The sequence below is a fragment of the Oryctolagus cuniculus genome, chromosome 13 (genome assembly GCF_051225735.1).
Source record: "Oryctolagus cuniculus isolate XC-2025 breed Fujian yellow rabbit chromosome 13, ASM5122573v1, whole genome shotgun sequence".
NCBI classification, from domain to species: domain Eukaryota; kingdom Metazoa; phylum Chordata; class Mammalia; order Lagomorpha; family Leporidae; genus Oryctolagus; species Oryctolagus cuniculus.
The window spans coordinates 12,863,282-12,877,306 of NC_142879.1; the positions used below are offsets into that span (position 1 = coordinate 12,863,282).

Sequence of the window (14,025 nt, forward strand, 5' to 3'; positions counted from 1 at the left end):
GAAACAGACTACTAAAATTTTGTGACTCTGCTTTATGTCCAGTAGAGTATGACACAATATGACATGCACTGAGTGAAAAAGACTCATGAACATTTTTCCATATTCTCTGCAAAATTCTGCCCATATTTCATGCATGGGAGATGCCTTTCTCACAATGCACAGAGCCATATTCCAACTGAACAGTAGTTGGTCCACAAGGGAAATGGAGAGAATAAAGGAGGGAAGGCAAGAAGGAAGACATGCATGATGGGATGAGAATGAGAATGTCATTTTTGTACCTACTCAAGCTATCTTGACAAAGGATGGCCAAAGTTGTGTAATGGAACATGCAAGTTTAATTCGCATCTGCCAAATCCTGTTTCTGACCTGCTTACCTATGGGGACTTAGGGCTCATCATAGGAAAGGAACAGAAATTGCATCTACTCATGCTTAGTTGCATGTTATATCTCTGTCCTTTTAAAACTTTTCTATTCACTCTCCACTTATATAATACTTATATACCATGTTCAAATTTTGTTTAGTTTACCAAGTTTAGTACTTGATTCATCAATTTTTATTCATTGCAATGTATAATTCTTACATTTATTTCCAAGAACTAAGACAAATCAATACCTCAAAAACTTATTTTCTTTATCTGTCATCCTCTAATGAAAAAACACAATATCCCACAACTAACATATTTATACCCTACATATAAAAGAAACATCATGAAGAATTTCAATGACATGTAAGCTATCAGTTCTCACTAGATGCAAAAATAAAAACAAACAAATGTTCTAATAAAACATATCTCTTAAGTAATTTAAATAATTGATTAACTATAATGTGGTAATATATAATATACTACAATTAGGTACATAAACCACTCTCCACTATTTTATTCAGGAAGATTCAACATCAAAGGACTTTGCACATTTCTGTAAAGTTAGCAGGATTATGTTTACCTGTATGGGGAGAACCACAAGAGCCACACAAATCATAGCAACGACAAAAAGCTTGGAAGACCATGTTTCAGGAGTGACATCACCAAAGCCCACAGTAGAAAATGTCACAATGCAGAAATAAAGAGAGTCAAAGAGATTCAGCTTCTTTCCAATTCGTTCCAAATGTTGGATTCCACAAATGCTAAAGAAAAAACTAAGTATTAAAATTAAAACTTTCTGACTGGATACAATGCTTCTCATAAATATTTTTTGATAATCAAACCACATTTCATAAAGCCATGTAACAGTGAGCTATTATATTTTATAATTTGTCTTCCCACCACAGGTACTGGTTAAGTTTTTTCCCTACATTAACAAGAAATGGTGTAATTTTGATTAATAGCTAGCCAAAAAAAATGGTAGCCAAAATATAACCGAGTGACATGTAAAGTGAAAGGACTGAATTTCTGAAATGACACATAGACACGGAAGGCATATGCAGGAAACAGAGACCAGAAATTGCTGAATCATATCCCTGTCAAAATGCAGAAAGAAGGGAGACATTTTCCTCTGTCAATATAAATAAAGCAAAAGGTTTAAGTCAGTAACTATCAGGAGCTATAGTTGGAATGATGTCCCCTCCTAGAAACTCAATTTGAAATTTAATTGCCACGGGAATGGTATTCCAAGGTGGGACCTTTAAGAGATATCAGGTCAGGAGAGATCTTTGCTCAGGAAGGCTCTAACAGGCCTGTAGGAGTGGATTTGTTACCATAGGAGTGGGTTTGCCCCTCCCACCATGTGCTCTCTCCCTCTGTCCTTCCTGCCACATGGAGAACAAAGAATAATAATGCCTTTGCCAGACAGTGGGACCTTGCTCTTCGACATCCCAGTCTCCAGAACTGTGAGCCAATTAATGTGTTCCTTGTCACTTATCCTGTCTCAGGCATTTTGTCACAGCAGCACAAAACAGACTAATACATCAAGTGGGAACAATTATCTTTACAAAGCTATTAATTATATGAAAGTAAGAAAGCAATATAGAAAATGTTACAAGATGTCCCTGAATTAGAACTGTTAAAATAGCATTAGAGATAGCACTGCTGTTTGCTGGAAGAATGAAAAAAGGCACAGTGAGTGTAGGAAACATAAACACATCGTAAATGTTGGTGAGAGAAAAGAGATTTGCAACAAAAACATCAGCATATCATTGCTATGGCTTAAATGTCTGTGCTCCATCCAAAATTCATGTTGTGACTTAAATCCCCAATAAAACAGTATTAAGTGCTAGGACATTTAGGAGGTGATTAATTTTGAATGGGATTAGCAACATGACAGAAGAGCTGGAGGGGAACAGGTAGGCCCCTTTTTTGCCCATCTGCCCTCTTGCCATGTGAGGATACAGCAAGAAGTCACCAACTTGGAAGGTCCTCCCCAGAAGTGAACCCATGGTTTCCCTATCTTAGATTTGTCAGTCTCCAGCACTGTGACGGATAAATCTCTGTCTAGTTTGGGTGCTTTGTCTTGCCAGCAATGGCAAACTAATGCAGAACTTGGCATTGAGACATGGAGTGCTGCTATGACAAACATTAGTGGAAGTGGCTTTGGGCAGTAAGTAGAGGCTGGAACAGTTGAGAAGAGACTGCCAGGAAATGCCTTGATCACTTGGAATGGAATGTTACAGCAGTCCTGGTGAGGACTCAGAACAGAGCAGCAGAGAGCCTGAGTCTTCTTAAAAATTACTTATGTAGTCATGATCAGAATGTTGGCAGAAATATGGATAGGAAAGGCCATTCTGATGAGTTATTAGGCAGAGATGAGGAATATTTTACTGGAAACAGGAGGAGGAAATGCCATCCTTGTTACAAAGAGGCAAAACTTGGCTGAATTATGCCTGTGTTCTAGTACCTTCTGGAAGGCAGGGTTTAAGGGTGATCAACTAGAATATCTGGCAGAAGAAATCCCTAAGCAAAATGTTCCAGGTACTGAATGGCATCTCTGGACTGCTTGTGGGAAAAGGAAAGATGCAGACTAAAGACAGAATTTACAACCAAAGCAAAAGAGAGACTAATAGTTTGGAAAATTTTGAGCCTGGTCAGATTTTGAAGAATAAAAATTTTGTTCAGGAGAAAACATCTAGGGTGTGATCAAGTGACTCTTTGATACGGAGATGAGTATGGACAGAAGAGAGCCAGATGCTGTTCATTAAAACAACAGAAGGATGACCCTTGAATGCATTTCAGAGAGGTTTGAGGCTGCCATCCATATCTCAGGTCCAGAGTGACAGGACCTAGACAACAGGGGAACCTGTGGGAATTCAGGTTTGCTTCTTGAGGCTTTCTCAGTTCTCTGATCCCTGCATTCTGGTACTGGACCCTCAGCCATCCAACGTGTGGCTCAAGAGGGCCCAAGTGCAGCTCAAGCAAGCAAAGGTGTAGCTTAGGTCACTGTTTCAGAGGACACAAGTGTAAACTAAGGTTTACCATAGTAGTGTGCATGTGGTACTGACCATAGGAGGGTACAAACTGTGAGGGCTTGGCTGTCTCCACCTGGATTTCAAAGTATGCCTTGCAGAGCAGGAAGAGAAGTGCTGCAGAGGTGAGGCTGCACACACAGTACCCACTATGTCGATGCATGGCAGAGCTGGGGAGTGGAGCCACTGTGGTGTGAAACCATACCTGAGACCCTGGAAGAGCAGAGATACCAGTACACAATGCCAGCCTAGGAGAGCTGGAGGCACCAGACTCCAACCCATGAAGCCTGCCATAGGAGTCGTGCACAGCAAAGCTATGCTGCATCTTCCCAGGGCCTTGGGCGCCAGCCCCTGCCCCATGCTCAGAAGTCAGGACATGGGATCGAAGAAGATCATTATCAAACCTATGGATTTAATGTTTTCACACTTTTGGTGATGAAACAAGACTACTGGGGCTATTGGGATGGAATGGAGTTTGTATATAAGGACATGAATTTGAGGAGGCAAGAGAGGAATGCTTTGGTTTGAAGGCTTGATTCCCCTCTAAAATTCATGGTGAAACTTAAATCCAAAATGCAATAGTATTAAGAGGTGGGACCTTTAGGAGACACTTAAGTCATGAGGACGCAGCTTCATGAACAGCAAGGACAATCTTATTAGAAGGTGAGAGAGCAGCAGGCATTTAGTCTAGCAGTTAAGATGCCTGCCTTGCCTGTCAGAGTACCTGAGCTCCACTCCTGGCTCTGGCTCCTGATTCCAGCTTCTTTATAATGCAGGCCCTGAAAGACAGCAGTGATGGCTAAAGTAGCTTTGAGTTTCTACCACCTGGGAGATCTGGATTGTGTTCCTGGCCCCTGACTTCAGCACTAGCCCAGTCCCAGCTGCTGTGGGTACTGGGGGAGTTAACTGGTAGATGGAAGCACTCTCTATCCTCCCCTCTCAAATTGAGGAATAAAAAGGCTGAAGAGAACTAGCCAGGCTTCCTTTTGTGCTTCTGCTGCCCATCATGCGAGGAACCGGGCAAGAAGCAGCCGCCTTGGAAGCAGAGAGGAGGTCCTCAGAGACACCCATCTGTGGTACCTTGATCTTGAACATCTCAGCCTTGAGAACAAAGAATGAAGTCTGGTTGCTTATAAATCAAGTGGTCTGCTAAAGTAGCAGAAATAGACTAATACAACAGGAGAGTACTGCTATTCAGCCAAATAAGAAGAAAGAAACTAAGTATAGATATATGTTACCACACAGATAAACAGCAAAAACATGCTGAGTGAAAGGAGCCAGACATAAAAGGCTCCCTACACGATTCTGTCTATGGGAAATATCCAGGAAAGACAGAAAACAGATCAGTGGCTGCCTAGCCCTGATGGTGGGAATGTGGTGATGGATGTGAACTAAAACTGCATCGGGGAGATGGCTGTGTATCTCCAGAATGTATTTAAAAATGACTGAATTTATACTTCAAATGAGTGAATTTTATGGTATGTAAATTGTGCTTCTCCTACTGTGAAGCTGTCAAAATCAGTTAATATTTCTGGATACTAACTGTAGCTTCTGTGCATAGCACTCAGGCAATCCAATCATGACAATCATGAAGAATTAAAGTGATATGCAATGTTATATTCTAGATATTCCTGTTCCAATCTGTAACGATAATTTCTCCCTTTGTAATTTATGATAAATTAAATATTTGTAATTTGATAAATTAAATATCATAAATATTCAGTTGTCTTAATTTTTTGGAAAGCCAAAGGATCAAGTGATGAACTGGCAAGATAGGACGGATGAAGGAACAGAAGAAACAAAGGCTGTCTGTCAGCATCTTTACTTCGCGAAGAAGTAGAAGCTACCTTTTGTTTCTTTTTTTACTCTGAGTCTCCAAAATGGGTGAGTTAGCCCTTATTTTTTGCTTTGGAATTTGTGAGCTGGAAGGTCATAAGCCCACAGAAACCAATGAGTTGATTTGTATAAATTTATTTGTTAGGCTGCCCTTATGTAATACTGTCAAGGTAACTATGAACCTACTCAAATGAAACTCATAGCAAGGTCTAATGACAATAGGTATTTCTGTGGAGGGAGGTTTATTTTAATAACATACACTTGTGAATATAAGCAATTTATGCACAATCTTTATATGTCACCAGAAAATAAAATGAGAAGAAATAAAGATAATTAAGTTATATATTCTTTTTTTAAATTTTTTGACAGGCAGAGTGGACAGTGAGAGAGAGAGAGAGAAAAGTCTTCCTTTGCCATTGATTCACCCTCCAATGGCTGCCGCGGCCGGCGCACCGCGCTGATCCGATGGCAGGAGCCAGGTGCTTCTCCTGGTCTCCCATGTGGGTGCAGGGCCCAAGCACTTGGGCCATCCTCCACTGCACTCCCTGGCCACAGCAGAGAGCTGGCCTAGAAGAGGGGCAACCGGGACAGAATCTAGCCCTGACCGGGACTAGAACCCGGTGTGCTGGCGCCGCAAGGCGGAGGATTAGCCTAGTGAGCCGTGGTGCCGGCCAAGTTATATATTCTTAAGGATTCAAATGTTACTTGAGAGCTTGCTGTATTTTGCTTGATTATACAATAAAGAAAGGCTGTAGATCAAAAGAGGAAATCCAAACAGCCAACAGACACATGAAAAAATGTTCAAGATCACTAGCCATCAGGGAAATGCATATCAAAACCACAATGAGGTTTCACCTCACCCCGGTTAGAATGGCTTACATACAGAAATCAACAAAGAGATGTTGGTAAGGATGTGGGGAAAAAGGCACACTAATCTGCTGTGGGTGGGAATGCAAACTGGTAAAGCCACTATGGAAGACAGTTTGGAAATACCTCAGAAATCCGAATACAGCCCTACCATACAACCCAGCCATCCCACTCTTCTGAATTTACCCAAGAAATTAAATTGGCAAATAAAAGAGCTGTCTGCACCTCAATGTTTATCGCAGCTCAATTCACAATAGCTAGGACATGGAATCAACCTAAATGCCCATCAATGGTAGACTGGATAAAGAAATTATGGGATATGTACTCTATGGAATACTAAACAGCAGTAAAAAAAATGAAATCCGGTCATTTTCAACAAAATTAGGAATCGGGAAAACATCATGCTGAGTGAAGTAAGCCAGTCCCAAAGGGACAAATATCATATGTTCTCCCTGATCTGTGATGACTAACTGAGCACCTAAAAGGAAACCTGTAGAAGTGAAACTGACACTATGAGAAACAATGGTTTGATTAACATTATCCCTACTGTTAAGGAACAGCTTACTTACTATTTTATTCTTTTTAGTATTTTCTTTTTCTACTTAATACCATTGAACTCTTTACTTAACACAGAATTAGACTTAGGTGTTTAAATCCAATTGAAAATTGATCCCTGTTAAAAATAAAGAGTAGGAATAAGAGAGGGATGAGATGTAGAATTCGGCACACATTCCCTTGGACTTACCCCTAAGGGTAAAACTAAAAACTTGCCATGGGACTCCAAATCCCATTAAGTTGGCAGGTACCAATGCCAACTTACTAGTTAAAGTGATAAGTTTAAGTTCACAACTGATCATAAAGATAGGACTAAGTGTCAAAGGGATCACATAAATAAGACCAAGCATCTGCTAATAATAATTGATAGAGTTAAAAAGGAGAGAATGATCCAACATGAGAAGCAGGATACACAGCAGACCCATAGAATGACAAATGCCCCGAACATCACTCTGGCCTCAGAATCATCCGTTAAGTCATTTAGATCTGGCTAAAAAGCCCGTGAGAGCATTTCAGGCATGGAAAGCCAAGACACCATGGCGAAAAATGACCTACATGAAAGATCTCTGTGAGTGAGATCCCGGTGGAAAGAAGTGGCCATCAAAGAAGGAGGCACCTTTCTCTGAAGGAAGGAGAGAACTTCCACTTTGATTATGGCCCTGTCTAAATAATGTCGGAGTATGTGAACTCAAGAGGCTTTTATAGCCTTGGCAGCTCATGACAAGAGCCTTGGGTGATCGCTGATGTCATAAATAAGAGTGTCAATTGCTAAATAAACAACAGGAATCATTGCGCACTTGCTCCCCATATAGGACCTCTGTCCTTAATGTGTTGTACTATGAGAATTAACGGTAATACTAGTCTTCAAACAATATTTTATACTTTGTGTGTCTGTGTGGGTGCAAACTGTTAAAATCTTTACTTGGTATAGAGTTGATCTTCAGTATATAAAGATAATTAAAAATGAATCTTAATGAAGAATGGGATGAGAGAGGGGGTAGGACATGGAATGGTTTGGTGGTGGGAGGGCAGCTATGGGGGAAAGAACTACTACAATCCAAAAGTTGTACTTATGAAATTTATATTTATTAAATATAAGCTTTCTATAAAAAATTAAAGTATACATTTCCTAATTCACATATATGTTATTTAGACATACATGATCTGAAAAGTCTCCTATTGTGCTTCCTGTTCTTTAGTCTATCTTTCTCAACATAACGTAACCATAAGGCATATTTTCATGTTCTTTAGACATTGCTTAGATATGTCTACCACAGTAACAGCCATTAGATTATTACTCTTTAAAGAACTCTCTGTAATTCATGGTAAAATAATTATAACTGCTGCCAATAAATTAAGTCTTTATGTGCTCACCCACTTAGCAGTATACTATTATTGTACCTCCCATCAAGGTAGGAAATCCACGTCTTTGAATTGGAGTTGGCCTTATGATGCCTTGATCAATAAATACGGTGGCAGTGACAGTGTGATTGTGGATTCTAGGTGCTAAATCCTGAGGACATGATGCTGTGAAGAAGCTTGCTACAGCTACAGGAGGAAGAGAGCGCACATGGAAGAGACTCCAGACCCTCTAGAACGCCAACAGCCAATTTCCAGACATGAGAATGGAGCCGTCATGGATTCCTCAGTTCCTGTCAGACCAGCGGATGGCTGAAGTTGAAAGAGTAGTCAGAGGTGAGACCAGCAGAAACTGCAGTGGTTATCAACTACAGAAATGTGAGAAGTAACAAACTGCTGTTTTAAGCCTCAATTTTTTGAGGTATCTTGTTACTGAGTAAAAAGATAACGGTATGTGTAGACTCCAACACCTGGATCTAATTTGTTTTTTTTTCTTCGACTTTTGTCTCACATATCTCCCCTTCACTTACTATAGGACTGCTTATGCATAACCCTTGCCCCCTATATGTCTACCTTTGCACAATCTATCACTCTCATCTGAAAGTCCACCTTCCCTAATGCCTGATCCAATTCTAGTTTCTCAAGTTCTAGCACAAATATGACTTCCCTTATGCAACCATCCTTGAACTTCAAGTTAGAGTGCTCCCTCTGAATTCCCAGAGAACATACAAGTTTTTGTCCTAAGTAGCTAAATTTTTACAAATTATATATAGTGTTTTTTGAAAGAATTTATGTATTTATTTGAAAGGTAGAGTAAGATATATATATTGTATATATAATATATAGATATAGATATAGATATAGATATAGATATAGATATAGATATAGATATAGATATAGATATAAAGAGAGAGAGAGAGGTCTTCCATCCACTGCTTCACTTCCCAAAAGGCCACAATGGCTGAAGCTAGGATGTTCTGAAGCCAGGAGCCAAGAGTTTCTTCCAGGTCTCCCATGCGGGTGCAGGGGCTCAAGCACCTGGGCCATCTTCCACTGCTTTCCCAGGCCACAGCAGAGAGCTGGATCAGAAGAGGAGCAGCCAAAACAAACCAGTGGCAAGATGCGATGCCGGCACTGCAGGTGGAAGCTTAGCCCACTACGCCACAGTGCTGGCCCCTATGCAGTGTTTAATACTTGTCACTCCTAGTCAACTATTATCTACCCTGATGACAGTAATTATACCACATATATACATATATATATATATAATTTCCTACAGCCCTTAGCACCAAGTACTAAGTAGCCACCTAGAAACTGTTCAATAAAACAGAAGAATAACTAGTTAATTCATTCTCAATTAATGTGTACCACACTTTAAAAATATTTCATATATATGTTTCAGGTATTATTTTATTACAGTATTAAGAACTCTCAAAAATATCATGGATTAAAACAATGAACAACTGATCATTTCATATGACATTGTGATTAAGGTGGGAAGCTTCTCTGGTATTTTCAGGCTTACCCACCTGTCATCATCCAGCTCAAGCAATGGCTGGAAAGAAAGGTTCAAAACGGCCTCAGTCCTGTGCTTATTCTCGGGGTTCATGGTTGGCTGGGGTGTCTGGGTTCTTTCTGTGGCTTTTTGTCTCGCAGAAAGGCTCAATATTAATTCTTTGGATCCGTAAAGTATCTTCCATTTATTTGTGTCTTTTTCTTCTTCAATTTCTTCAATCAGTGTTTTGTAGTTTTCAGTGTAGTGATCTTTTACCTCCTTGGTTAAATTTACTCCTAAATATTTTTATGCTGCTACAAATGAGCTTGATTTCTTAATATTTTTTTGATAACTTGCTGTTGGTTTATAGAACCACAGTTGAGCATTGCATTGTATGTTGATTCTGTGATCTACAACATTACTGAGTTTATCAATCCTATCAGTTTTTCTGGTAGGATCTTTTTGATTTTCTAAATATAAGACTACGTCATGAACAGAAGCAGCAGAGACAAAGTCACATCTTCCTTTCCTAAGCATATGCCTTTAGAACATGTTCCTGTCAAATTGCTCTGACTAGGACTTACAGGACTATTGTTAAATATAAATGACAAGAGTGGGCATGTTCTTGATCTTAGAAGAGAAACTTTCAACTTTTCATCATTGAATGTAATGTTAGCTGTTTGTCATGAATGGCCTTTATTCAGCTAGAAGTCTTACTGGAATTAAAGGCTCAAGATGGCCTAATCCTTGTCCTCCAGATGTTAATCTCATAAAAACCTCCTTAACAGAGGCAGGAGATAAGGGTGGAGAGAGAAAGAGATGCTAATCAATGAACATGAAGTTTCAGGTAGACTGGAAGTGTAAGTTTTAGTGATGAATTGGACTTTGGACTGCATGGTGTTACAGTTCATAATAATGTATTAGGTATTTAATAATTGCTAAAATAGGATTTTAACATGCTCACCACAAAAGAGATCTGCTATATTCATAGTACCTATTAACAATACATATTATGCATTTTAAAATATTAAGAGGGAAGTTCTAATATTAAGTATTTCTATCATACACATACACATACAAACACATACACACACACAAAATGGGGATGTGATACATATGTTTAGTACCTTGGTTAGTGTCACAGGTATATGTATATGTCAAACGCATCAAAATGTATAAGTAAAATATGTGTATTTTCTATATTGTTTATACCTCAATCAAGCTCACAATAAGTTAATGTCTCCTTGTCAAAGGAGGCAGATTCAATATTTTGCAAGTTTATAGATTTTCACACAACCTGCCCATCAATATACTTGAAATATTTAGGGAAATCAGGCTCTACTCTCTCCTTAGTAACTATAATTTATGACTCCTGCTTTTTTTTTTCTAGTCAGAAATACTTAAATAATATAGTAAATGAGTAACTTGGAAATATGGAATGCATTTGACTGACTTATTGAACATTGTTTGTATAACTATATTTCATATAAAAATATGTATCTTAATAAGTACAAATCAAAATGTTGAAGTATGACCTGCTTATTTAGTCCCACAACATTCTGAACTTTTTAGATCACTACTATTTTAAGTGTCTGAATGAATTGATTTTTTATATAACAACTGTTTATTCATCAAATGCTTAACTTGCAATCCAATTTATGTCATCATTATTGAATACTACATACTGTATATTATGCTAAGTCAATCAGGTTAGCATATACAACAACTGTATATACCAACTGTCTAGCTTATAATTATAGAGGAAACAATTTACTCTCAGTATTAAAGACAGATGCTCCTCTAAAGGCTGTACAATCTATACTGTTGTGATTTCACATTGACTTTTCCATCTACGTCCCTCATTGCTCCCTTGTGTTTATTTATACATCACTTTCCTTGAAGAGTTAAAATAATTTCCAAGGGAATTTTGCAGACTTGCACTAGCTTATCAAATTCACTCAGAATATTCACAGTATGTCTCATGATCTCACTCATATATGGACTTTAAAGAAGTTGATCTTGGCCAGCGCCACAGCTCGCTAGGCTAATCCTCTGCCTGCGGCGCCTGTACTCCGGATTCTAGTCCCGGTTGGGGTGCTGATTCTGTCCTGGTTGCCCCTCTTCCAGTCCAGCTCTCTGCTATGGCCCGAGAAGGCAGTGGAAGATGGCCCAAGTGCTTGGGCCCTGCACCCGCATGGGAGACCAGGAGGAAGCACCTGGCTCCTGGCTTAGGATCCGCGCAGTGTGCTGGCTGCAGCGGCCATTTGGGGGGTGAACCAATGAAAGGAAGAGCTTTCTTTCTGTCTCTCTCTCTTTCTCACTAACTCTGCCTGACCAAAAAAAAAAAAAAAAAAAAAAAGTTGATATCACAGAAGTTAAAAGAAAAATGGTAGTTACCAGAATATGGGAAAAGTAGGGTGGAAGGAGGGATAGGGTAAGGTGATTAATGGGTACTATATTATGGCTAGTTAAGAGGAAGAAGTTCTATCGCACAGTAGGGTAACTATGGATAATGATAATGCACTATATATATATCTTAAAAACTAGGATAAAATATTTTAATGCTATCATAAAATATTATGAATCTTTGGGGAGACAGGCACATATACCATGATTTAAATATTACACAGAATATACTTGCATCACAATATTACATGGTACCCCCAATATGTGAATCATTTTTATGAATCAGATAAAGGAAAGAATCTTCAAAACTAGATTTAAAGCATATTTTAGAGATTACTTGTTTCAAGTCTTTGTTTTATAAAAGTGAATTTTACTAACATATAGAAAGTCTTAACAATAAGCCTGAGGCCAAACTACTCTGATTCAAATGACATAGTCACATCATCAGTTTCTGATCCCTACTGCTAAGAATCTATCGACAACATGTGAGATACATTTAGTGTATCTGCCAATGAGATGCATATTATTCTGGTTAAAGGTGACACAAAAACTCACTGTTCTGTGGCATTTTTCAAATAAATTTCATTTTTATGTAGTTCATATAAACTCTCTCTTCAAAAAATCACTCAGCTAATTTTAGGAAGGAATGAATAAAAGTGTTCATCAGGATAGGTAAACACATGGGCATTTTATTCTTACTTTATTACATAATTCTTAAGGCCAAGATAATTTTAGCATTGAAAAAATCCTTGATTTACAATATGTACAAATATTAATGTGTTGTCTTTGTGTATTAGTCATGGTTTCTAGAACCACAAGAATCCTATAACATACAATATAAGGAATAGAAGTATGTGAATGATTATAATGTATTTTAATACAGATTAAAAACTTTCCTTCACAGAGGTCTGGAGCCATTATTAAATGACAACCTCACCACCATAATTGATGAATTTTAATTAATTGTTATTTTTCATCTATACCTAGAAGTAATTTTAGTGATGGGTGCAAATTTTCTAATAAATTAATGCAAGAACGTGTTCAAATACAGCACATACATACTCAAAATACCCTGTTTTGTCTTGTTAAAAAGAGATTTTTTTAATCAGTTAAGACCAAGTTAAATGTTTTAAGTTATATACTAAATTGAAAATAGAAAAATAATTTAATAGTGCAGCCTTAAGAAATAAATAATTAGGCTGGGTGTTTGGCCTAGTGGTTAAGACACTGGCTAATACACCCAACATGCCAATTCAAAGTGCACGGGTTCAATTCCCCACTCCAGCTCCTGACTCACTAACCCTCAGAGGTAGAAGTGATAGCTTAAGTATATGGATCCCTGCCATGCACATGTGAGACCTGGTTGAGTCCCTGGCTTCCAACTTCAGCCCTGCCCAGCCTTGGTCATTGAGGGCATTTGGCGAATGAATGAGTAATTGGCAGCTCTCTTTCCTTATCTGTCTCTGTCTACCTTTATCTCCATTTGCATGATTCTGTCTCTTGATCTATCTCTCTACCTCTTGAATAAATAAATAAGAAGTAATACTTCAAAATAATAAAAATTTTAAAAATTATCATGGTATGATTATTATTTTATTTTTATATTTATCTGCATGTTCTCATCAAAAACTTTTGTGACTACAGTGTTTTATATATAATACATAGATCTAATATATTTACACAATTTACATATGCCATATATAATACATATGTGTAATATATTTTTATTATTATGTACCCCTGCTTAAACTTTTTAAATTATGTAATTCACAGAGTTTTAAATATGTGTCATATAATGTTCAACTTATGTTTTTGCTTCATTAATATGCATAAATACTACACAGATTAATTTACAGTGATTGATTTTGAAATTGAAATCGAAAATGCATCATTTCCTTTTAATTTCTCTTTCAAAACTATTTATAAATTTTAAATAAATAGATTTATATAAAGTGAGTGTTTTAAATTATAACTTAAGTATTTCAAAATGGAAGAAGCCTATTAATATTTTAATAGTCACATTTATATATATAAATAAATTTATTGATGGTTTGCCAGTTCCAAGAATTATACTGGGTGTTAACCATACATATAGTGAGATCCCAGTGGA

General features: G+C 37.8%; 1 protein-coding gene across 6 annotated transcripts in view; it reads right to left on the minus strand.

The window, feature by feature from the left end:
* Nucleotides 1–14,025, minus strand: part of KCNT2 (potassium sodium-activated channel subfamily T member 2) — a 409,716-nt gene that overhangs the window by 203,016 nt on the left and 192,675 nt on the right. For all 6 annotated transcript variants that reach the window (XR_016219489.1, XM_089312023.1, XM_051820440.3 and 3 more), the window contains one exon: nucleotides 946–1,126. Coding sequence is in view for 5 of the 6 variants with exons in the window: in XM_089312023.1 (XP_089168149.1) it covers nucleotides 946–1,126 (181 nt within the window). In the remaining variant the exon portion in view is untranslated. The remainder of the gene's footprint in view (nucleotides 1–945; nucleotides 1,127–14,025) is intronic.